The 21,676-nt window shown below is 40.9% G+C and overlaps 1 protein-coding gene across 1 annotated transcript; it reads left to right on the forward strand.

Annotated features, from left to right (window-relative positions):
- The first annotated feature begins 3,256 nt into the window (after positions 1 to 3,256).
- On the forward strand, positions 3,257 to 16,212 carry ALAS1 (5'-aminolevulinate synthase 1). Its single transcript, XM_070933697.1, has 11 exons — positions 3,257 to 3,338; positions 4,881 to 5,128; positions 6,375 to 6,587; positions 7,232 to 7,381; positions 7,492 to 7,714; positions 8,734 to 8,918; positions 10,597 to 10,776; positions 10,863 to 11,027; positions 11,950 to 12,218; positions 14,357 to 14,519; positions 15,944 to 16,212. The coding sequence occupies exons 2-11, from the start codon at positions 4,906 to 4,908 to the stop codon at positions 16,102 to 16,104; spliced, it is 1,932 nt and encodes a 643-aa protein (XP_070789798.1). The 5' UTR covers positions 3,257 to 3,338; positions 4,881 to 4,905; the 3' UTR covers positions 16,105 to 16,212.
- The last annotated feature ends 5,464 nt before the right edge of the window (positions 16,213 to 21,676 follow it).

Genomic DNA, 21,676 nt, shown 5'->3' on the forward strand with positions numbered 1-21,676 from the left:
GCAGGATAAAAATAAACAATAATACAATATGTAAACCTGAGAATGTAGAAAAAAGCAATGTAGTAGCATACAGTTTAAGAAACAGAAACTCTTCCAATATCCCTGAAGTCATTTTGTTTTCATTGGTTACATTGCATATATTACTGTTGTGAATTATTAAACTTCAGAATTGTTGAATCATAGCACTGAGGTCACACAACTTTCGCATGCAATAATCAGGAAATAAGTCACACGCCTACTCCTGTTTGTTCCCTGCCCACTTTCTTTTATTAGAAGAAAGACAGCCACGTTTTAACTCTGAACCAAAGGGAAAGGGACTAGCCTTCATACATTGTGGTAAAGCACTACTTACCACTATTAGTATAAAATAAATATGGACTTGGTTAGGAAGCAAATTCCTTTCAGAGCTCAGACTTCTCAATATTGTCTGGCTTACCACTGCAATTCAAAAATATGGGGCTCCCCCCCCCTTTTTTTTATTTATTTATTTAAAACAATACGTCAAAAAAAAAAGAAATAGTCAAACAAATGATCGCGACAGGAACCTATAATCCAAAATAAAAATACCTAAAGATGTATTTGGCATGCCAAATATAGGATAAGTTTTTTTGAAAGTTAATATATGTTAAAAAAATATATACATGGGGCTCCCCTTGAGGAGCACCCGGAGGCTCCAGCTGGTCCAGAATGCGGCCACGCGGGTGGTTATGGGAGTGACGGGGCGCTCCCATGTGACCCCCCTCCTGCGCGAGCTGCACTGGCTCCTGGTGGTCTTCCAGGTGCGCTTCAAGGTTTTGGTTACCACCTTTAGAGCGCTCCATGGCTTAGGACCGGGGTATTTACGAGACCGCCTTCTGCCACCAGTAGCCTCTCACTGACCAGTACGCTCCCATAGAGAGGGGCTCCTCAGGGTGCCGTCGGCCAAACAATGTCGACTGGCGGCCCCCAGGGGGAGAGCCTTCTCTGTGGGGGCACCCACCATCTGGAACGAGCTCCCCCCGGAGATACGGAGGATCCCGGACCTGCGCACTTTTCGCCGTGCCATCAAAACATTTTTTTTTCAGCAGGCCGGCCTGGCCTAACCTCTCTTTTAAACTTTTAAACTTTTTAAATTTTAAATTTGTCTTAAGAATTTGGGGTGTTTTAAATTTCGTTTTCCGGGCCAAATTATTTAATTGTATTTTAATGCTTTTTAACATTTGTATTATATGTATTTTATCTGGCTGTTCACCGCCCTGAGTCCTTCGGGAGTAGGGCGGTATACAAATTCAATAAATAAATAAATAAATAGTTCATTTTGAGGGTTTCTCTTTGCTTTACAAAAATACCTCGTTATAAGGAATATTTGAAGCTTGCTAGCTTTCAAGTTGTTTACCCCCTCTTGCTTCTGGAAGGCAGTTCAACAGCTGCAGAACTAAATTTTTAGCTAAACTTTTAAATTACTTTACACTTCAGCTATTGAAAACCAAGACCAAAACATTCAGGTTCAAATTTTAACCCTGCTTTCCTTAAACAAAGAGATAGCATTTCCCAATACAGTATACCTTTGCTTGCAAATTTAGTGAATAGATAGTACAATCAAATCTCTCTTAGCTGGAATTTTTCAGTCAAATTTTAGCCAAGCCTTTGGGTCCAGGCCAGCATTTTATTGTATGGGAGGTGTCTTTGTATGCCCTGTTTTTCTTCAGCTATAAACATGTCCATCCCTCACTTGCCTGCACTCTGCCCATCCATTGTTACAACAGTTTCATAACATGCCAACTCAAACGTTTTTTTAAAAAACACATTCTATGTCTTTGCCAGTTCACATTTTAAACTTAAATTATAGAGCATCAGGCCTACAAGTATAAAATGAAGTCTGCCTCTGCTGAGGCAAACATTGATTAAGTTCCATTTGGTGATAAAAGGCTAATGAATAATGTAAAAATACAAGCAACACAATAAGCACCTGTAATGAAGATTGGAGATTTGACCATTTGAATATGTGTAGGTTGGCTTCCTATTATCTTAAACCAAGTTTCACTAAATATACAATTGGCTGGGTTCACACATAATGCTAAATGATTTTAATGATCACTTTAATGATCACTTTAATGATCACGGGGTTCACCGAAGTATCTTAAGCCAGAACCTTTCCTCCCCAGCAGGCATTGGTAGGAACACAGATTTTCCCATGCAAACTACTGTAGTTGAGATTGCGGAACAGGTTTTCCAGAAAGGCAAGAGAAGATTGGCAGCTCTGATCGCTCCTCGTTCCCAACCTAGGCTAAGTACAAACGGGTCAAACTTGATCCAGATCATCCTGACTATCTGCGCTTTTCTCCGAGCCTGGCAAACAGGACGGCCATCCTCATTAACAGAAAGGAGGAAGATCTAAGGGAATACTTTACCCTTTGAAAAGACAGAATCTTTCCTTTTCCCCACTTGGAAGATACAAAATTCCCACTCCTAGGAATAGAGGTTAAAATAAGCCTGTCTGCAATCCAAGCGCGTTAGCTTGAATCCAATGGACTTTTTAAGAGAAATTATTGTTTAAAAAAGAAATACTATTCATGCGGATTTCCTAAAGTTTCCTATATGGGCCTAAAGTGCATCTTTCCAAAGATCTCCTTCCTTTCTTCCCGCTGCCGAGGCCGACAAGGAGGGGAAATTCCCCACGTTGAGCACACACTCATCCCAGGAATTTACGCAACCTCTGGCCGCAACCGGTCGAGGGTGCTCCGTGTCCTAGTTTGGCTTCACCGCTACGGATCGGTGCATTCGCGTGACTACCCCTGCCCACTTTAGGAACAACTTTCCGGAAAAGGGGGCGAGGGGCACGTGAAGAAGTCGCAAAGCGACCATTAAAGCAGCAACTTGTTTTATACTTACGAAATACACATACTCTGAGCCTGAAAGCTTGGAAAAGAAAAGAGATAACCAGACCCAAAGCCTAACTGCCCTTGTCCCTTGGAGAGATCAGCACCTCCGACTCTACAGTATTTACTGGCTGCAATTCCGCTTATTCATGAAACGTGATGTGTTCCCTTCCCCTTATCGTCTCCTTCTTTCCTCCCCGCGACGCCCCCCAATCCACCTACCCCCCCCCCCGCCTCCATCTCGGTCTAAGAAAGCGGCGGGACCCAAAGGGCTCTTTTTTTTTTACCGCCGCGGAGCGATACATTCAACAGAGAGACGGATTACTTCCGTCTCTCTTGCGAGACTGCTCCAAGTTGCGCAGCTGCCAAGATCCAGCCGGGGGCGCATCTTCGTCCGCGCCTGCGCAATTCGCCCTTGCGCTCAACTTATATACATAAGCGTTCCGAGCGAACCTCTCAGAACGGGAAAAGGTTTGGCAGGTGAGGGCCGGCGGGGCCAGGGAGGTGCGCGCGCGCGCGACTGACGGCCAGCGCGAGGACAGCCTGGAGTTCGGGGCGTGGGGGGAGGAGAGGAGGAAAGCGGCGGCTCGGGTGGGGCGGGGGGGCTTCTCCTCGCCTTGACCTTGTGCGAGGCCGCCCAGCTGAGGCGCCGGAGGGGTTTAACTGGGGACGGGCGGCGAGCGTCTTTGGCCGCCTCTTTGAATCGCCGGGGCGGTGGCAGGCGGCGGCCGGAGAGGGCTTCGTCCTCGGGAGGAAACCTCACCCTCCCCGCCCTTGTCTCTCGGTTTAAAGGAAGAGAGGCGCCACAGAGAACGGCGCTCTCTTGGCCAGGAATCCCAAACGACCCGGCCTGGCTGCGTCCCAGGGAGAAAGGGCATCTCAGGGACTGCTGGGTTGAAGCCTCTTTACATTTAGGAAGGGGTTTTCAAGCACCTATGGACCAGCTGGGGACCAGTTTGGTGTCGTGGTTAAAGGCAGCAGGCGCTAGAACCTGGAACACGCCGGTTCTAGTCGCGTCTTGAGGTCCAAAGGCAGCTTGGGTGGCTTGGACCAGTCACTTTCCCTCAGCGCTGGGAAGGAGGCAATGGCAAACCGCTTCTGGCAACCTTGCCAAGAAAACTGTAGGGACTTGTGCAGGCAGTCATCAGGAGTCAAGGCTATCTTGAAGGCACCCATACAGTCAACTTAGGGTACCAGTTAGGTTTAGTTTTGGATCCTCCCCCCTCCCCCCAATTTCTTTCCTTCAATTGTTTTACTTACCATAGGTCATGCTATAGAATAATCCCTTGCAATTATTTCAGGATCTTGGAAACACTGCTTCCAAGATCATGTTAACACTTCAAAGACTTATATTCAGTGGTGGGATTCAGCCAGTTCGCACCAATTCGGGAGAACCAGTTGTTAACTTTCTGAGCAGTTTAGCAAACTGGTTGTTGGAAGAATCATTAGGGCAGAGAACCGGTTGTTAAATTACTTGAATCCCACTACTGCTTATATTGTAGGGTAACTTTAGTTACACAAAGCCTGCCCCTTTCAATAGATGGAAGGTTAATTTCAAGGTTTAAGTTGTAGTCCGATAACTCGGTGCAGAACAAACTACTTAGCAAAAAACATTACGTTGCAATATATTTTCCAGTATATCACATATTTGTCTTTAGAGCAGTACAAGAGGTACATAATTCTGAATTTGTATATCAATGTTTCCAGATATTCATACAGCTTAGTGTGGTCTGATTTTATGTGGTTGTACTAAATTTGTTAACTTGCTGTAGCTGTGAAAAGATTGCTTCACACATAGACACTATTGCAAAAGAAAGGCTTTTCCCCAAGACTTAGCCTGTAGATAGATAGTGTAAGCTGTAAGGTATCTCATGTATATATAAAAGCTTCAAATAGATCCAAAGCTCTGTGAGTGAATTATTTTGTTACAGTATTTTCTAAATATGATAAATTGTATATCAAAAAACTCAAGCATTTAACTTGAAAGTAAACAATTGTATACATTTTCTGTTTGCATTGTAGGGTATATGAGGTGCAGATTTATTTTATGCTTTCAGCCAAACTTCTGAAAATGGAAACCATTGTCCGTCGTTGCCCATTCCTGTCAAGAGTATCCCAGGCTTTCTTGCAGAAAGCTGGCAAATCCCTTCTATTCTATGCTCAGAATTGCCCCAAAATGATGGAAGTTGGGACCAAGCCTGCTTCAAGAACTATAGGCACTTCAGCAACTCACTGCCAGCAAACCGAAGAATCCACTTCTGCCAATGAGAGTAAGTCTACACTTATTAAATTGACTAATTTGATCTGCCATGAACAAAAATCTTTTGACGAATGAAGGCAAATATACGTGTCCCAGGATAATATTGCAAGATCAAATCTGGGTCTGAAGAAGAGTAAACCTCTGGTCCTAGTAACCAACCCTGATTCGATCTTGCAAAAATCTTTTGCCTCACATGGGGAAAATGTTCTTGTATACATTGTTTAACAATTTATTCCATTTAGAAGTAATCTGGGACATAAGCACTGCATTGAAGCATGCTGCACTTTATTTCTTAATTGATAAATTGACTTGATAATAACATTTCATATGTTAAGTCTATCTGACAATTTTTGGGAAAGTCAGCAGACTATTTAAACTTTGAACATCATTCCATGAGTTAAAGGCCAAAGTATAATGTACTTTGCATCCAGCAGAAACTAGGAACAGAGGTGAAGAAAAGCATAAAGCTAGAAAAATAGCATGCAAACTAAGTTGACCTTGTGTAGAGCAGTATGCTATAGCTGCCCCAAATGGAAAAAGGCTTGTTATAATCTCTTGCTTTTATTGTAGAAAATATTTTCAATAACTGTTTTAGGCACTACTAAAGTATACTTTTAGTGCATTAAGTAATAAGGCTTCTAAAGCCTGCTAATAGGAAGGAAACTTCTAGAAGCTATAAATTCACTGCATTGTTTGAACTTCATAGTATGTTTATTCTTATAAGTAGATATAATTATCTAACAATTTTCTTCAGAGCAAACACAATAGCATGCAAAGGATTCTGTTGGCTACAATTGTATGCATGTATTCAGTCAAAACAGCTGATGGAAAGTATAGCTGATCTGGATTTTTCAAGTTATTAAAATGCAAATAGTGAAATGAAGTTGTTTTTCAATAAATGTGCTGTTAGACAATAAATATAAAAATATTTATAGGAAAGCAAAATAATGGACAGCATAATCTAAGGCATAGAGTTGCTGGATAGCTCAAATCTGCTCTTTGGAAGGCTTTGAGTAGAAAATATCTTCAATGCTAATAGTTTTTGAAGGAAACCCATCTTTTTGATACTTAAGGGACCTTGAATAATGCAGTGCACACAAGGTGTATTTAAGACACTAAAAGAATACATAATGTTCCTATTAGAATGTTCTTCTTGACGGTAAGCAATATTACACAAAGTACAGAGGCATAAGAAATACCTGTTCAATGACCGCTTCACATTTTTCTATTCCGTAATGATTTATTTTTTCATTCAGAGAACAAAAACTCCACAGATGTGGCTAAGCAAAACCCAAGCAGACCCCAGCTTTCTGTAAGTGAACCATCTGCTGGTAGCCCAAGCGCTAATCAAGCTCCTGTTAGTAAATGCCCATTCTTGGCAGCTCAGGTGAATGAAGGAAACAATGTTTTCTGTGAAGCCAGCCGGGAACTCCAGGAGGATGTGGAAGAAATGCAAGCTGTAAGAAAAGGTGTGTTGCCCTTGTGAAAGTCTTGAGAGTTTGTTTGTTTATACAACATACAAAAAGGAGTTGTGCTAAGCAGATTTAAAGAGGAGAAATTTTAAACTTTTAAAATCAGATACAGATTTGCAACACTTTTCAAATAGTCGTCATGGGCGAATAGGCGGCAATATAAATCTAATAAATAAATAAATAGTAATTCTGCTTAAAATCCCATGTTGTTCATCTATTGATTTTACATACTTCCCTTGTCTAATAATTGCAGCAAACTTTGATTTGAAGAAGGGAGGGCTTTTTACCCAGATTTTAAAGTATCATTGAGCTCTTTTTTCTGTTTGGCTTAGATTTTTTGTTAGCTGATATTTAATACTCATCTGGATTAAATAATAAAACTTCTTTATGACACTTATTGAATGACACTAGGCCACAATCAGAATGAATTACATACGCCGTATCCTAAATGAAAGGCATATAAAATAGTTGTTGCCCATGAGAATCCCTGTAATAGCTTATATTTATCAAACAGGCTTTACATATGAAAAACGTAACATATAGAACCGTTCAGTAATATTGTATATGAAATCTTTTTGAACAATTCAACTATTCTGGAATGGCTTCTTAAATTGTTAATGTTACTATATTTTATTGTATAGAATTTACCCAAACATCAGAAAGTACTGTTGAGGTTAATGCTGAGATGGATGGTGAAAAGAAAAATGGCTTGTTGAAGAAATTCCAGGACATAATGTTGAAGCAGAGGCCAGAAAGGGTATCTCATCTGCTTCAGGAAAACTTGCCAAAGTGTAAGGATTAGCTTTATTGAACTGACTGATAGAAATCAAAACTTTCAGCTTTCAATGTTTTGCTAAATCTAAATAGAAATAATATTTCACCTTAGTATTTTCATTTTTAGCTGTCTCGACTTTTCAATATGATCAGTTTTTTGAGAAGAAGATTGATGAGAAGAAAAAAGATCATACATATCGTGTGTTTAAAACTGTGAATCGAAGAGCCCAGATTTTTCCCCTGGCAGATGATTATTCAGAATCCTTAATCAACAAGAAAGAAGTGTCTGTCTGGTGCAGCAATGATTATCTTGGGATGAGTCGCCACCCTAGAGTTTGTGGAGCTGTCATGTAAGTATTTTAATTAAAAATAAAGTGTTTTTAATTAGTGTTGTGTAGAATTTTGTACAGTCGTTTTAAGAAGGTGACCAGATGAGTTAATTTCTAAATCTTCTTTGATTATGAAGTTCTGTGTCAGATAAATCTTGAGGATCCCTCTTGTACCTAATACTGTCTTATTATTATTAAATTCATTTGTTGCCCATCTCACCTCAAGGCAACCCTTTTCCCCACTTGGTCTTCCGAAGGTCCAGTGGAAAATAGAATAGCTATATTTATTTATTTAAAAGTTTTGTGTGGCCAGTCATCTTATACCCAAGTCTCTATGCCTCCCAAAAGCAGTAAAACCCTGTAACTATAAAACCATAAATCATAAAATCGAAACAAAAATCCAGCATTGAATCGTCCCCCGGAATTCCCCACAACCAGATCCAGATAACTTCATTCTATTCCATAATGTGGGACAGCCATAGAAAAGGCATGCTTCCATGGTCCTACTAGGTGGCAAGTTTTCAAAGAAGGGACCCGAAGCATGCTAACACTTTCTACTCTAGTCATTCCCTTCAAATGTCAAGCTCTTGTATTACTATTCTTTTAAGAATACTGCAACAGATGCCCAGATTTCTTTTCCTGTGCAGAGTGGCCACAGTAAAATTGTAAAATCAGTGAGATTAGCTTTGGTCGTTACTGCTTTGCATCTCGTTGATTTCATTGGGTCAGCTCTGAAGCATGACTGATGTGGATTCAGCCCCATGATCCAAACTGGATTACTTGATTAAACTGTGTGCGTTTTTGGCAGTCCTTTTTTTTTAAAAAAAATAATCTTTTTTGAGACAGAACCTATTTTTGAGGCTTATTCATTAAATTCATCAAATTGGTTACTTGTTCATTAAGATTTTGGAATCTTGGATAAAATCTGTGATAATTAAGTAGTCTAGAAATAATTATATGAAATAGCATAAACCCAATTTGCAAGTATAATGTTATCCCAAGTAGTGCCACTGATGCCACTGTTGGAACCTTTCTCACAGGGAAACACTGAAACAACATGGTGCAGGAGCAGGAGGCACGAGGAATATTTCGGGAACCAGCAAATTTCATGTTGATCTTGAAAAAGAATTGGCTGATCTTCATGGAAAAGATGCTGCTCTTTTGTTCTCTTCTTGCTTTGTAGCAAATGATTCAACACTCTTCACGTTAGCTAAAATGCTACCAGGTAAGATCCAATTTTTCCTATTATTTTACAAAGTAAATAATTTTACATAACAATTCCATAGCATTTTCTTCTACAGAAAATGTAGTTCTCACCCTACGACCAAAATGTAGTTCTCACCCTACGACCAAAATCAAACCCAAAATTTCCATTGCTAAGGAGGACAGTTGTTAAGTGAATTTTGCCCCACTTTACAACCTTGATTGCTACAGTTGTTTGGTGAATCACTGCAGATATTAAGTTAGCAACACAGTTGTTAAATGAATCTGGCTTCCATATTGACTTTGCTTGTCAAAAGTCTCAAAGGATGATCACATGACCCCAGGACACTGCAACTGTCATAAATACATGCCAGTTGCTAAGCATCTGAATTTTGATCATATGACCACAGGGATGCTCCAGTGGTCGTAAATGTGAAAAATGGTCATGTCACTTTTTTCAGTGCCATTGTAACTTTAAACAGTCACTAAATGAATGGTTGTAAATCAAGGATTACCTGTACTATATTGCATTGATTTCCTTTTAAATGCAGTTGTTGCAAATAAGAATAGTTGCTGGTTCAAAACCATAACCTTTTAACCATAACTGGTAATTTTAGTAGTTTATTAAGGGTAGATGGTAATTCCATATCTGTACTTTTTGCTAACTCTTCATCAGGAGCTACTTTTAAAAACCAGGTGTATAAGATATATGCTGATATACCTACATGCTTTTGCTTACCTGTGATAAAATTGAGTATTTTTCTTGCAAGATTCTCCTAAAATCCATACAATCAAGAAAAACTTAATTTTGATAGAATCCATCATGCTAAACTAGATTTCTAAAACATTTCATAAAACAAGGAAACATGTCATAGCAGCACTAGTGTAACTCCAAAGCATTGTTACCACCTTATAAGAACTGTATCTCTAGCATAAAATTTATCTTTTCGATGTACTATCCTAGGTATCGGGTTTTCCACCCTTTTTAAAAAAATGACAACTTGGATTTCTGTAATTGTTGCCAAAAAACAAAAATTGAAATCCATGTTAAAGGTAAAGGTTTCTCTCGCAGATATGTACTAGTCGTTCCTGACTCTAGGGGGTGGTGCTCATCTCTGTTTCAAAGCTGAATAGCCAGCGCTGTCTGAAGATGTCTCCGTGGTCATGTGGCCAGCATGACTAAACGCCAAAGGTGCACGGAACGCTGTTACCTTCCCACCAAAAGTGGTCCCTATTTTTCTACTTGCATTTTTTATGTGCTTTCGAACTGCTAGGTTGGCAGAAGTAACAGGAGCTCATCCCGTTACACGGCACTAGGGATTCGAACTGCTGACCTTTCGATTGACAGGCTCAATGTCTTAGCCACTGAGCCACCGCATCCCTTAGATGTTAGATAATTGATGTTAGATAAGAGCAATTTAGTAATATCTGCTTGTAGCTCCAATATTTGAGGGAGTTGGAAGAGTTTTCTTGCCTCATAATTTTTATTTGATACATAGCTAGAGGGATCCATGAAATTGCTGCTGTTACTGAGGATGAGGTATTAGTTGCCACTTGGAATCATCTGGTTTCCAACTTGCTTAGTCAGTTGCCCCAGTTCTATTTTGTAAATCAATAAGTACCCAAGTTAAGAAGATCAGACTGTAATGTTTTAAACTGTTGGGTTGCATTTATTCTTTTTTTTTTCTTTCTTTTCTCAGATTGTGAAATTTACTCAGATTCAGGAAACCATGCTTCTATGATTCAGGGGATTCGAAACAGTAGAGTACCAAAGCATATATTTCGACATAATGATGTTGGTCACCTCAGAGAACTCCTGAAAAAATCTAATCCATCTGTTCCAAAAATTGTTGCATTTGAAACTGTTCATTCAATGGATGGTATGTTTGATGTCTGAGGCACATGTTACTGAAACTTTGGAAATGATACTTATAAAAACCAAAATATAAATATAACCTTGTTTTAGGTGCAGTTTGTCCATTAGAAGAGCTTTGTGATGTGGCTCATGAGCATGGAGCAATTACATTTGTAGATGAAGTACATGCTGTTGGACTCTATGGAACACGTGGTGGTGGCATTGGAGACAGAGATGGAGTAATGCATAAAATGGATATTATTTCTGGAACACTTGGTAAGTATATTCATATGTGCTGAGGTCTAGTTTGAAGGTTAAGTAAAATGAGTCAAAATGTGATTAATAATCATTAAATCTTCAGGGATAATTGATTTTGGGTTAAATCTGGCCACTCTATCTTCAGATTAAAATATCTTCTGAAAATATAATTAACTTTACAAAAATCTGCTTTTCTTTTTAGATCTTTAAAGACAGGTTTGATCTTTATTTGATGAGGGAATTGTGTAAGGACACTTGGTAGGAACAGAACTAGTAAATACATAGAGTAGAAAGCAGTATTTTCTACAGGTGAAATATAAGATTGAAAATCTTTAAGGCAAACAAAGCATAATTTGAACTAAGGGAAACTAATTTAATCCATTTAAATTTAAAGGAACTATGAACTGACAGTTAGTATTATGCAATAGAGAGAGGACTGTAATCAACTCCATTTTGCAATTTAGAGATATTGGTTTACCCAAAGTATGCTTTCCCAGTAGATTGCTTTACAAGTGGAGTTTGGTATGTTTGCATTCTTGGGATCTTGCACAAAAGGCAGTGAGCAAATAAGTACATATATTAGAGATGACAAAACATTATACAACAATTTCCTAATTTTGGTTATAGATGACAAAATCTAAGCTTCCATGCAATTCACTTAGTGAACAATTGCTACCTTTGTATGGAGAGTTTATCATGTCCCAAAACTTCAAGTGAAAGCTTCACATTACTTTATTTTGAATGTAGTAAGGTTTATTTAAGGTGTTACTTTATAGTATAGAAAATAAATTCAGAAATACTTGATGGCAGTATTATGATAAAGGTACCTCCTGCAAGAAGATTTGCTACTAGAAGAGTACTGCTTAAGATACCAGTTTTTGTATTATTTGTATTGATTGAGAGATGCCAAGAACTGAGACTTTTACTTTTTTTCTTTCAGGTAAAGCCTTTGGTTGTGTGGGAGGCTATATTGCCAGTACAAGTTCTTTAATAGATACTGTCCGTTCCTATGCTGCTGGCTTCATTTTTACCACTTCCTTACCACCCATGCTTTTAGCTGGTGCATTAGAATCTGTGAGAACACTCAAAAGTACAGAGGGGCAAGCTCTTCGTCGACAACACCAACGTAATGTTAAACTCATGAGACAAATACTGATGGATGCTGGGCTTCCTGTAGTGCATTGTCCCAGTCATATCATTCCTATCAGGGTAAATATTTAGCATGCTATGATTTTACAATAAAGTTTGGAAGCATCAACAATTTGTAGCATAGAGGAAAGTCATGTCTTTAAAGATCATAACTTTTTGCTTTTTGTTAAACTTTGTGTATTAAACCTAATATATGTATAGCTAGTTCTGTTGCATAAATGAATAGGAGTAGATAGACGGTAAGAGGTGGAAGAGATGCACAGACCTATATAGGAGGTCATCAGGGGTGAAATCTAAAAATTTTCCCTAACGGTTCTGTGGGTGTGGCTTAATTGGTGGGCGTGGCTTGGTCAGGTAACCGGGTGGGTGTGGCCAATAATAATCAATAATAAAAATAAAGTACACAAAACAATAAGAGGTACCAAAAACCAACTTTCACACTTTACACACACACAACACAACCCAACACAACTGACTCACACACAATGTAAAAGCAGCTGCACTTCACCCAAAATGGCCCCTGCAACAAGCAGGAACCTCACAGCCACAAAAACCTCAAAAACCAACTTTCACACTTTGCACACACACAACACAACACAACTGACACACACAATGTAAAAGCAGCTGCACTTCACCCAAAATGGCCCCTGCAACAAGCAGGAACCTCACAGCCACAAAAACCTCAAAAACCAACTTTCACACTTTGCACACACACAACACAACACAACTGACACACACAATGTAAAAGCAGCTGCACTTCACCCAAAATGGCCCCTGCAACAAGCAGGAACCTCACACAGCCACAAAAAGCTCAAAAACCAACTTTCACACTTTTTCTACACAAAATTCCATATACAGCTTTGTGAGATTTTGTTGTTTGTGTAGTTAGAGTGAAACACTACAGAAACAAACCAAATCTCAGAAAGCTGCACAAATATTTTATTTAATTATTTTATTTTATTTTTAGATTTTTAGATAAAAGCAGCTAAATTTAAAACTTCCTTAACTTTAAATTGCTGTCTAAAAAAAAATAAAATTCCTAAAAAAAACCCAATTAACTTTTTTTAAAGCTCAAAAAAAAAAGTTACTTACCAAATTGAAGGCACAAGGCAGACAGATTGAGTTGCTAGCTGATGCAATTGATTGCAGCAGCTGAAGCAAGGCAGGAAAAGTGAGCACGCCCGAAAGAAGCAGCAAGTGGGGACCAGGCAATTGGGTGGGCATGGGTGGGGGGGGCAGGGATTTTTGCTACTGGTTCTCCAAACTACCTGCCGCCATCGCTACTGGATCGCCCAATCCGGTCCAAACTGGGAGCATTTCACCCCTGGGGTACATATATAGGAGATGTGTGTTTGTGTTTATTGATACATAGAATGGGAGACGGACATGTATACAGAGAAAGAAATGGATAGAGGGATGGGGGAGGACTCATTAAATTAGATGGTGACTGGAAAATAAACCTTTTCAAGAATTATTAGGTGATAACAGTTTTTGATGGAAGTTATTTGATTTCCATACTGTTTTTGGTAATGAAGAATTGTTTTGTTTCCAGAGCAAATGAATTGCTCAGTTAACAGAGCTTGGGGAAAATACCTAACATAGTGAAGATTAACTGAGAGAATAGAAGGATGTTTGCTGGTACTTGCATCTTGGACATGGAGAGCTGAGAGCTGTACTTCGTAAAAAAAATCACTTTGTCATCTGAGGCCCAATAGCATGCCAATATGATACCAAATAGAATGGGGCCACTTTTTTCTCTTGTCATTTTGGGACATACCCTATTTTAACCTCACCAAGTATCATGCATCTAATATTTAGCAGTTTGCCACAAAATATTTGTTCCCAAGAGTTCATATCACAGTTCAAAAATACAGGGAGTGCGTCAGAGCTGCAAATTTCCTTGCAGTGAATTATATATTGGGGCTACATAACTGAAAGAACCCCCTCTCTGATGATGGCAAGAAAAGTTCCACTCTCTTCTCCCAACTTCCTCTGGCTCTTGCCTTCTCTGCTCTTTCCATAACCACTTTTCTATTGTCTTTATATAGTTTGTATCTCATTAGCAAAGATAAGACACTGTTATGAGAAGTAAGTAATGTTCCATGTAATGGTTGACTTTTTTCCAGGAACAGTTATAGTTGGTCAAAAGAAATTGTGCCTCCAGCCTAGAAACTCATCTGATTTTTTATTAACTTTAGGTTGCAGATGCTGCTAAAAATACTGAGATCTGTGATAAAATGATGAACAAACATAGCATCTATGTCCAGGCAATAAATTATCCCACTGTGCCACGTGGAGAAGAGTTACTGCGTATTGCCCCCACACCACATCATACCCCACAAATGATGAATTATTTTATTGGTGAGTGAAAAAAACAGCTTTAAGGTGTTACTTGACAAGAATATGCATTGCTGAACACATCTTCATATAGAAAAAGGAAGTGCTATGTTGCCGGCCTGTATATGCAATTTCTCAGCTGTAAAAAGAGAACAGTATCAACCATTCAATTTCTAAGCTGAGTTTGTTTATTCATTGCCAGTCCCAAATGTCATAACTCTAGCAAGCTAAAAGTACTTAAAAACAAGAAAAAACACATAAGAAAATTATAAATAACATATACAGCAGCTAAGAAAAATCAACCAATGATAACAATATAAGATCTGTTAGCCAAGTGCTTTTTATGACTAGTAGTAAGGATCTAGCTTAGCTGCACTTGTTTAAATAATTTCCTCTTTCTGTAATTAAGACAAATTATCATCAGTACTGCTTGGTTTCATTTTTGAAGGGCCTTCAATCAAATATGCCTCCTTGTTGGTAACTTGCTCTTGAATTGACCCTTCAGATGATAGACTATGATCTCCTGCCTCTCTATAAGCCACAAGTGTCCAAAGCACATATTTGTGTTTTAGGGCTGTATAAAGCATTTGAAAGGGACAAAACATGTTAGCATGTTTTAACTTTTCAACTTCTAGAGAAAGAGTTTGGTAGAGAGATAATAGATTTTGGAATTATTTTAAGATTTTACTGGGAGATGTATAACACACACAAAAACATACATGCTTAAATGGTAGTAGTACTTAACTCTTTAAAAGTACTGTAGTTTTCAGACTGTAAGACGCACCAAGATTTCGAAGAGGTAAACAAAAAGTTTTTGCCCTCTCTGGGCAAAGTACTCTGCAGGCCTCTCAAACCCTCTGCGTGTCCCATTTTTTGCAAAAACGGGAATGCGCAGAGGGTTTGGGAGGCCTCCAGAGTGTTCCTGGGGGCTGGGGAGGGCAAAAATGTGATGCTTGGGGGGTTTGGGAGGCCTGCATAGTGCTCCTGGGGCTGGGAAGGGCAAACACGCCCCGTTTTTGGCCTACCAAATCCCCCATGCATCACGTTTTTGCCCTCCCCAGCCCCCAGGAGCACTCTCCAGGCCTCCCAAATCCTCTGTGCACCCCGTTTTTGCAAAAAATGGGCCTGTTTTTGGCAAAAACAGGACAAGTGGGGTGGGTTTCTGGAGGCCAAAAATGGATGTATTTGGTGTATAAGATGCACCAATATTTCCACCTCTTTTAGGGTGGAAGGAGTGCATCTTATACTCTGAAAAGTACGATAATCTTTATGTGCAATTAACTCATTTAGTATTAAGACAATAGTGAATCTATTACTGAAAGAACAAAACCAGTGTTTTAGGTTTTGCTGGATTTTTGTCATTAATATGTTTTCACAAATTAAAGCTTACAATTGAGGAAGAAAGTAAACTTCTTTAAATTATCAACTATGTTTTCCTTTTCTTGTAGATAACCTGTTAAGTACCTGGAAGGAAGTGGGCTTAGAATTAAAACCCCACTCCACAGCGGAGTGTAACTTCTGTAGTCGACCGTTGCACTTTGAAGTTATGAGTGAAAGAGAACGATCCTACTTCAGTGGAATGAGTAAACTTGTGTCAGCTACTGCTTGAAACAAATTGCAGCTTCATTTATGTTTAGAAGTCAGATATTCAAGATATATGTTATAGCTTATTATGTGCATCTTACTCTATGGTCTGAACAAATTTCTGGAAAATAAACTTTAAGATGATGTTTTCAGTTCTTTATTCTATAATCACATTTCCATTGTCATGTCTAAATAGATATAAAATACATTTCTACTAATTTTGAAATATATAACTGATCCATGTTAATAAATACATTCGAGCTTTCATTTTTTAGTAACATGGTGCCATGACTTAAACTAAATATGAGATGAGAGAATTTGTACATTTTCATTGTACATTTTAGCTATATGCAGCCACACTTTGAGGGGGATATGTGCCAATTTATAGCAAGAGGTAAAGCAGAGTGCAGAAGGAATACCACATATTTAGTGCTTCTACAGGAGAAAAACGAAAGAGAAACATTGGCTAGCTATTAAGGACTAGAGGACTTTTCTTTGTACTTCAAGTCCAAAACACTAGAAATATATGTATGATCTGGCATAGAAGGCATACCAGAGGTGCCAGTCTGTCAGGGAATTACATTTGGCAGGTCCCAGAAGGTAGGCTTTCTCTGCCAGGGTGCCTTCCCCCTTGTGGAATATTCTCCCCCTGGGCATCAGGTTAGCTCCATCCCTCTTAACATTCCACAGGTTCCTCAAGGTCTTGTTTTGTCCCTGACTAGATGTAGATATATCGGGATGCGGTGGCTCAGTGACTAAAGACGCCGAGCTTGTCGATCGAAAGGTTGGCAGTTCAGTGGTTCGAATCCCTAGTGCCGCATAACAGGATGAGCTCCCGTTACTTGTCCCAGCTTCTGCCAACCTAGCAGTTCGAAAGCAGGTAAAAAATGCAAGTAGAAAAATAGGGACCACCTTCGGTGGGAAGGTAACAGCGTTCCATGCGCCTTTGGCAATTAGTCATGGTGGCATATGACCATGAAGACGTCTTTGGACAGTGCTGGCTTTTCAGCTTTGAAACGGAGATGAGCACCACACCCTAGAGTCAGGAACGATTAGGACATACGTGCGAGGGGAACCTTTTACCTTTTTTTTTTTTTTTTTGGATGCAGCTAATTAATCCCCTAATCAAGACACGGATAGGGTGAAGTCTGTATTTAACAGTCTGGCTTTACACAGACAAAATAAGATGAAGCCATAGTTAGATTTAAAGAGTGTTCTATCTTGGTTGCTAGGCCAGGCTTATGGCTTGGCATGATGTGCTTGCTTCTATTTGGCAAAAACATACCTTGTTTGTTTTTGCCAAATACTACTATCTATGCATATTTATTGCAATTCCAAAATCTATATTTGGACAATGCCTTTATTACAAGCCATCAAAAGTGCACATATACAATTGTGAGCAAACTTGGTATTTCTAGGGAAAAAAGTTTGAAGAAAAAGGAAATAGGGATGGAAGGTTGAAAGGTATTTTAACAAGAATAGTAAAGGAGCAAACTTAAGTTTTATTAGATGTTAGGCTAGAGTTATTAAAACATAGGGTAGACTGTTGCCCCTTTCAGCAATACCTGGTTTTCTCACTTATTAAAATCTAGTAAAATTCCCAAACTTCTCATACTGAACAAGATGGAATAAGCGTATTATCTGATACCCTGTAGGTTGCCTGTTAGATAAAGTTAGATTACCAGTCTCCCAAGGAAACTTGATGGACTTCCATATGTATTTAGAGATAAGCTTCAACGAGTTCAATGGAATTACATCCATATAAATAAAGTGTGAATGCGTGTGAGCTTGTGCATATGACTGCAGACTTAAGTATGTTGTGATACATCCATAAAGAACTATGAATCTAATCTGGCAACTCTTAGGACCTTGAACTTTTATTTTGAACTACTAGAGTACGTATTAACAGATGTTTTGTATGCTTACACAATCCTTTTTTGAATTCTTTCTTCAGCCTTTTTGGAATATGCTTCTGTTAAACAAAAGGAAAAATAGCTGGCACATACAGCTTTCACCTGCAGGTGAAATAGTTTGGCCCGCTGCCTTTGGCAGAATTGAGTAGGAAAAAAAGCCATTATTGGCATGGTGCTGCATCTTTTTACAGTACACTGAGGACATATTTTCTTGCTAGCATTTTTGGGTAAATGGGACCAACCTTGTAATTTGAAACATCCCTTTTATATCCTTTCATTATTATCTGCTTCCACAGCAGCCCTGTAATGCAAATATCATATCTGTCTCACCTGCTGATGTCCAATTAGCAATTGGGCTTTCTTATCTAAGAACTTCAATGTTATCCAGTTTTTGGATTGAGGAAGAAACCTTGAATTAAACAGTTGCTATGTTCTTCAGGGACTTCCCTTCTAAAAAGCATGATGGGCCATAGGCATATACTGTATCTTTGCTCACTCTACAGGTCTCGGGGGGGGGGCAGTGGTGGGTTGCTCCCAGTTTGCACCAGTTCGTGAGAATTGGTAGTAAAAATCTCTCATCGTTTGGAGAACCAGTAGTAATGGCTGGCTGGCCACGCCACCGAACTGGTCCCCCAGCCGCCATGTTCGTCACCGCCATGTTCTTTGCACATGCGCATCCCATTGCCTTGCAAGTCCAATGGGATGCCCATGCGCAAAGAACATGGCGACGATGGCAGATGCTTTTTCCGCAGGTACTTTTCAGCAGCCTGTGGAGAAAGTGGCTGGCAAAAAAGCCTTTTTGGAGATTTCCTGGCCAGCCGCTTTCCAGCAGTGGTGGCTGGCTAGGGGCCGCCGAAAACTCGGGTCAGCTTGCCTTCCTGACTCTGGACCAGCCACCATGGAAGGTAAGCAGCCGAAAAAAGAGGTGGTGGTGGAGGAGGAAGGCAGACAAGCGGGCCTGGCCACGGGGACCACCTGGAAGGCAGGCAAGCATGTCAGGGCCACTCAGCTAGCTAGCTCCCTTCCCCATGGCCTTACCATGCTTGCCTGCCTTCCAGCCTGGACAGTGGGTGGGTGGGCAGGTGGGTGGGTAGCTGCTGTGCTGGAGGTGAGAGGGGCAGCAGCAGTGGCAGTGCTGGGGGAGGGTAGTCGGATGTCCACCCTCACACACACACACAGACACACACAGACACACACACACACACCCTGCCCTGTCAGCTCCACTGCCGCTTCTTTTGCGTTAGCTTCTCGCCTCCTAAGAGTTGATCGTGAAGAGCTGGAAGACATTTTCTTAGATCTCCCCCAAGTCATTGTTGGAGCATCAGAGATCTAAGAAAACATCTTCCAGCTCTTCATGATCAACTTTAAGAGAGGCGAGAAGCCAACGTAAAAGAAGCAGCAGTGGAGGCGACAGGGCAAGGCGTGTGTGTTTGTCCCTTCGCAAGGACTTGGAGGCAGCCTCTCTGAGGGAAAGAGGAGACGGTGAAGATCTCTGACACTCCAACAATGACTTGGGGGAAATCTAAGGCAACGTCTTCCAGCTCTTCACGATCAACTTTAAGAAAGGCGAGAAGCCAACACAAAAGAAGCGGCGGCAATGGTGATGGATGTGTTATATGTCCCTTCACGGTCCTCTCCCAGGTGACAGGGCTTCACTGCCGCCTCTTCAGTGGTAAAAATCTAAAATTTGTTACTACCGGTTCTGTGGGCGTGGCTTGGTGGGGGGGGGGGGTAATGTGACTGGGTAGGTGTGGCCAATTTTTTTTTTTTATTATTTTTAAAACCATTTTTTCTACAACCTCTTTGGCTTTTTAAAAAAGCCTCTGCCGATCAGGCAACTCAGCTTGGATCGTCAGAGGCATTTAAAAGGAAAAAAGGGTTTTTTTCTTTTAAATGCCTCTGACGATCCAAGCTGAGTTGCCTGATCAGCAGAGGCTTTTTTTCTTTTAAAAGCCTTTGACAATCCCAGCTGAGCCACACAATCATCAGAGGCTTTTTTTTTTACTTTTAAAAGCCTTTTTTCAGCCAAAGGGGTTGTAGAAAAAATGCTTTTAAAAGTTTAAAAAAAGCTTCTGATGATTGTGCGGCTCAGCTGGGCATTGGGGGGTGGGCAGGGATTTTTGCTACCAGTTCTCCAAACCACCCACCTCCATCACTACCGGATCGGGCGATCCGGTCTGAACCGGGAGCATTTCACCCCTGCCTCTTTCCCCCCGAGGTTGCAGCCATTGGGCGGGGGAGGAATGGCGCCTGGTTCCACTTCCAGGACAGGAGAGGTGAGGAGCAGCAGCAGCTGCAAAGTTGGAGGCTCTTGGAAATGGGGGGGGGAGGGCTAGAGGGAAGCGAATCTCTTCTTGGTCTTGGGGGGGGAAGTTTGTCAAAATCCCACCCCTTTTTTACGTGCATCCACGTAAAGGGGGCTTTGTCCCTCTCTCCCCCCTTAAGTCGCTTCCCCACTCTTCGTCCGACCCAGGATTCCTACCGCAGCAGTCCTCCTGCCTGGCAGCTGCTTGCCAAGAAGCCCGTGGAAGGATAGCCGAGGGGCACTGCCCACCCCCCAGGACTGAAAAGCCCCCTTTCTGCCTTTGTCAACGGCTGCACTGAGGCCCCTTAACTCCCAGACCCCCCCAATACCCAGATCATCTGTTTGTAGGGAAGTTGCAGGGGGATGCTAAAAGCTCAGCAGTCTTCACCCCCCAAACTACAGATGGCAACATCTGGGCCAGGTGAGGTTTTGTCCACCTTGTGAGAGATACAAAAGACGGCAGCCCTCCAGATTCAGGGGGCCCAGAACCTCCAGCTGTTATTCAGAGACCGAAGCCTTGATCGGAAGAGTTTGTGGTTTGATGAGACAATTAAAAGAAAGCCTGTTTTTCTAGACATGAAGGGTTGCCCCCGTTCTCCAGTTCGGGCTGTTTGGCAAGCAGACTTTTATTTTATCAGCCCAAAAGGGGGGGAAGGTATGTAGGAAATTGCCCTGTCTCTGCAGCATTGGTCATATGACTGAGTGGGTGTGGTAACTTGATGTCACTCACAGCAAGGTGCCACCCCACCTTGCCATAAGTGACTTTGAGTTGGCCACACCCACTCAGTCACATGACCGCCAAGCCACACCCACCAAATAAACCACGCCCACAGAACCAGTGGTAAAAAAATTTGGAACCCACCCCAGGGGGGGCAGTGGTGGGTTCCAACCAGCATTACCACAGGTTCTCTTCGTGCACGCGCTTTGTGCACAATCACCGCACGCATGCTGGTTTCCCTCGCATGCGCACCAAACTTGCACTCTGCGCATGCACGTTAAGTTTCTGCCCAGCTGAGGTGCGGCAATCCACTCTGCTGCACCTATCAGCTGGGCTAAAAAAGAAGAAATAAAGGTAGGAATAATGCGGGGGCAGGCGGGAGGGCCCAGCTCCCAAACAAAGAGAATTGGTTCGGTGATGTTACATTGTCACCGCTACCGGGTCGGCCGAACCGGGCTGAACGGTGAGCAACCCGCCACTGGGGGGGGCATGGGTCCTCTGCCTGTCAGACATGTTTGGTTCCATCCATTCCCTTCCTCAAAAGTTCTATTTCTCTTTCCACTCTACTCTACACCAGTAATAGATATGTTGATATCCATAATATTATATTGCGCAAAAGTAGAACAAAGATTTTGAAAAAACTGGAATATATTTGATTTTT

This window comes from Pituophis catenifer, unplaced genomic scaffold (genome assembly GCF_029215685.1).
Source record: "Pituophis catenifer annectens isolate HBS135680 unplaced genomic scaffold, rPitCat1.0.hap2 SCAF_2, whole genome shotgun sequence".
NCBI classification, from domain to species: domain Eukaryota; kingdom Metazoa; phylum Chordata; class Lepidosauria; order Squamata; family Colubridae; genus Pituophis; species Pituophis catenifer.